Source organism: Pygoscelis adeliae, unplaced genomic scaffold, assembly GCF_000699105.1.
Source record: "Pygoscelis adeliae isolate BGI_AS28 unplaced genomic scaffold, ASM69910v1 Scaffold482, whole genome shotgun sequence".
NCBI lineage: Eukaryota > Metazoa > Chordata > Aves > Sphenisciformes > Spheniscidae > Pygoscelis > Pygoscelis adeliae.
The window spans coordinates 209,760-214,207 of NW_008824192.1; the positions used below are offsets into that span (position 1 = coordinate 209,760).

The 4,448-nt window shown below is 45.9% G+C and overlaps 1 protein-coding gene across 1 annotated transcript in view; it reads right to left on the reverse strand.

Moving 5' to 3' along the window:
- The window catches only part of SLC16A4 (solute carrier family 16, member 4), an 11,193-nt gene that overhangs the window by 1,961 nt on the left and 4,784 nt on the right, over positions 1-4,448 (reverse strand). The window contains exons 7-8 of the mRNA XM_009334732.1: positions 3,343-3,554; positions 2,473-2,566 (exon numbers count right to left, since the gene is read on the reverse strand). Of these exons, the coding sequence (XP_009333007.1) occupies positions 2,473-2,566; positions 3,343-3,554 (306 nt within the window). The remainder of the gene's footprint in view (positions 1-2,472; positions 2,567-3,342; positions 3,555-4,448) is intronic.

Genomic DNA, 4,448 nt, shown 5'->3' on the forward strand with positions numbered 1-4,448 from the left:
AGAAGCTCATGGTGTGCAAACTTCAGCAAAGCAGCAGTTTTGTAAGCAGTGCCGGTGAATCCCTGGCACATGAGTGGCCCAAGCTAAACATCCAGGGCACATACTCATGCTGTGGGCTGTGGTCAGGCCGTTTAAGTCGTGCTGCCGAGCTGTCATCAGGAGTTTTGTTTATCCCTGATGCCCTAAGTAGCAATACCTAGTGTGAAGATGCAGGTCAAATTTAGATGAGAGGATCTAAATGCACGTGCCAGCGCGGCTTTCAAATGACTCCATCCTCTCCCCTTTCACCCCCCCAGATTTGCTGGGGCTGGTGTTTGTGTGCTGGTTGCTGGAACGTGTTTTGTAATTTTGGATTACGTGGCTTGTTTTATTTCTTTTGCAGTTTGAGTTACTGATTTGTACTGCTTATGGAAATGAAATGTACTCCTCTCTCCTTAGCTCGCTTGCGGCTTGCCAAAATAATGTTTGTTCTGTCTTGTTCTGTTTTGTTTTTGGTTTTTTCAGCATGGCAGAAGCATCCAGCAGTGCTGGCGGATGAGGAGCTATGAAGGAGCCTTCAAACTTTCCACCCTGGGCTTTCGGTCGGGCTGGCTGCCTCTGGATTTAAGGGCTTTTAGTTAAACAGATTTGCAGGTAAGTCACCTTTTTGTTGCATTGCGATTAGGCTTTGTTCTAGCGTGCAAAATAAGCATTTTTAACCTTTGCGGTTCTCATCATGCCTTGGGTTTCACTGCATAAAAATGCTTGAGTTTTATAAAATTGTAATTCTGAAGGCAAGGTTTGAGGGAGGTCAGCAGCAGTCAGAGGCACTAAACCCCAGGGTCTCACATAGCATTTAAATCCTGTTCTGGGTTCTGCAAGGGGCAGATGCTTTTGGACACTCAGGGTTAATCCGTAGCTTCTGGTCTTGTTCAGTTTTCACGCTTAATACAGCTGTGTTGGAAGAGAAAATTGCAGAATTTATCTTGGATCACAAACCTAGATCCTGAACTCTGAATTGTTTCCCTCTCGCTCTGCCTACAGTGAGACGGATCAGCGAGAGTTTTGCTTCTTGGCTTTATTTGGCCTGTATTTATCCCACCAGTATTAAGACGACTGATTTCTGTGGAAGGTTTTTTGCAGGAAACCTGCTTGCTTTACAAAATCCAGAAGTGTTCACACGGCGAGTGGTTAGCACTTTCAGAAAGCAAAAGGCTTCCAGTTAGCGAGAGTATATTGGAAGCGGAAGAAAGTATAACGGCCATCTTAGCATGTATGATGCATGGATGAGAGACAGCCAAGTTATTTAGCTCTTTTCATACTGCGTGTTACTGCGTCGGGGAATTTACTGCGATGGTTGTACAGGGATTGCTTTCTGGTGGACGTACATCTTGTATCAGCAGAAGAGATCTTACCTGATACAGGCGATGTATCACCGTGACAGTGTAAAGCACGCTGTCAAGGAAACGCTTTAGTTGCTCGAAATTGCATCCATGTACAGAGGCTTGCCAACCTAGAAATATTGATTAGGGAAATCAATTTCTTTGCACGCTCGCGGTACAGCAGCGTTGCTAACATTTTGCACGGAGCTGGTATTTACAGGATCCTTGGCAGCTTCGAGCAAAGTGCCTCTGCAGGCGTGGGGCAGCTGATAGCGGAGGGCAGGAAGCAATAACTGAAGAACAAGTTGCCAGGTTTTATTCAGGATACGTTTGCTAGGTGAGTGACGGGACATTGTTCACACTGGTATTTGACCTTGCAGCTTTTTCTAGTTTGTTTGCATCACGAGGACCTAGGAAGAATTCAGATCCCGTTTCCAGCGATGAGGTATGGCTAAAGGGTCATCAGGGAAAGGAAAAGCTTTGTCCTGGCCAAGATGTTTGGAGGAGAACAAGTCCCTTGCTCGTAAGCAAAGACTGGAGGCACTTCTAAGCGCTTGAAATCTGCCAGATACTCAAAACTGCCTTGGTTTTCTGGCAGAGGGAGAAGAGGAGAGGCTTTTCATTCTCCTTATCTTTGGGCCCAGGAGCTCTTGCGACTGAGCCGCGTAATCTTCTTCAAAACAAGAGATTGCTGAGACTTCTCAGTGCCTCTGCTTGGTGGGACTGCTGCTGAGCCCGTCCTTGCTTTACCTTCCTCTCCCTGTCTCCCCTCCAGTCCCTCTGTTCCAAGTTCAGTGTTATCATGCCCTGTTGGGGGTAAAATCCACGGGAACGTGGTCGTTACTCTTCTGCTGTGGTCAGGGTTAAAATGTGCGCCTGGGGTTTAGCCTCCTTTTTTCCGTGCGGCTTTTCTCCAAACTGCTAGTTGAGTTTTGCAAATTCATGAGCAAAATATTGCCTGTGTATGATCGGGTTCTCAAGTACGGGTTGTTTTTTTTTTTCCACCTGGACAGACAACCCATCCTTGGATGCATGTGGGGAGTGAAGCAGGAGCATGTTTTATCACTGGATGTCTGCGGTGGGTACATACTATACGCAACATTAGAGTTACCTGCTAGAGGAGGTCCGCCGATGGCTGCTATCCCAGCAAAGAAGGCAGCAAACCCCAAGTAGCTGTGGAGTTTTTGCACACCCACTAGATCTACCTGGTTTTAAAACAAAATGGGTAATTATTGATTGAGTTCATGTGAATGCGCAAGCACAAGAGATTTTTTTTTTCTTTCTTTCTTTCTTCCTTTCTGGGGAGTTTCCTCTTCAGCTGCAGTTTTGAAAGGACTTTGCACCTGTAGGTCTGATCCAGCCTGGAATCCGCTCGCCTCCTTAAGGCCAGCACAGAAATTACTAGGACGCGAGATGCTTTTCTGCCTTCCAGCTGCTTGGGCATCTCCCGAAACTAGTAACGTTGCTAAGGCTTTGAGGAAGGGGTTTTAAACTCTGAATTCCTTCCCAGAAAGAAATGCCAAATTATAATGATGCCTCCCTATCCGGATCCTGCCGTAACTGGTCTGCGCGTGTTATAGATAATTCTGGGATCGGGAGCAGATACGCACAACCCTCTGTCTTAGCGTTAGTGAGGAGGCGACCAGGATGAATCCGTTCATTTCCTATGAGCTGGAGCAGTCTCCTTCAGCAAGGAGGACGTGGAAGGCAATTAGCAGAGCCAGGTCAGTAAAAAATCTGCAATAAAATCCCAGCGCTTCTGTTGCGTCTGGGCTGGGGATACCAGTACAAGTGGGTTGGAGAGGAGAGCATAAACCTGAGAAAACAAACAGGCCCAAGCCATCTGGAGAGCCCTCTCGTGCGGGTCTGCAACAGCCCAGGGTAATTCAGCTTTATGAAAGGCTTTTCGGATAATTTCGGAATGCTGTTGGAAATGCCACATACTACGTATTTTTTTTTTTTAATGAAATATCCTACTCACCAGCACAGGGAGGACCAGAGCCATGAACCCACCGCAGAAAACGGCGAAGGCCACCGCGTAGGTCATGAGTAACGGGAAGGTGGTGGCCAGAGGACAGAGCAGGTTAGTGATGCCGCCGAGGACGAGGTAAGCCACGTGGTAGTGATACTTCTTGGTCCAGTTCTGGTCGGCGACCCAGCCCGAGAGCAGCTGGCTGACCATCTCCGTGATGCCTGGGGGGAAGAGGAGTTCACCGGAGCCTCAAAGAAGACTTTTTTGTGTGTTTGTTGTTTTCTATTTTGCACTGCGTCGCTCTGAAACGCGTCCCGATTCCACCTGCCGCTCGCTGCAGCGACGTGACCACAAAGGGCTGAAAGGCCGGGACGTTACAGGAAGGCGTTTTTAGGCTGTTGTAAAATTCATGCTTTTTTTTTTTTTTCCTCTTTACCTTGGTGCCTGCTATTGCCGAGTGCCTGTGGGCGCATTAAAGTGGTCTGTAAAAATTCAATTAAGGGCTGTGCACTCAGCAGAAAACTCTGAAATGCCCTTCAGTAAAAACTGGAAAGATAAGCTTGCTGTTCAATCTTTTTCAAGACAGAGAAAAAGCAGAATATTGAGAAGAAATATGCTTATGAGATTTTAATTTTTATAAAGAAGCACAGAAGGACAGAAAACTGGCATTTTTTTAAAGGCTCAGCAAACTTTTGGTACTTGGATTTTACATTTCTCAATATGTTTTTATGAACTAAAGATGAGAGGAGTGCTCACTGTCAGCTAATACCTTGCTGACCACTGTGTCCCTCCTACTCTTAATTCAAAATGCTAGATTAATTCCTGTGCTATCCTTCTAGATTCCTTAACAGCGTAACGTCGTTTCTAAATATTTTATGGCAGTGTAGAAGTAAAATTTATTTTTGTACAATAAAATATTTTATGATGACTGAGGTTGCAGCCGCTTTCTTAACCTGATGCGACTTTAGTGTTAATCCCTGCTTATAATCAGGCATGTTGTTATTTTTCAGGGCTGGGGGTGGTTGTTTTTTTTTCCCTTGGAGGTGAATGTGCCAAATCCAAACGGCTAGATCCAAGTTAATGTTTGTTTGGTATTTTTTTTCCCCCCCAGTATT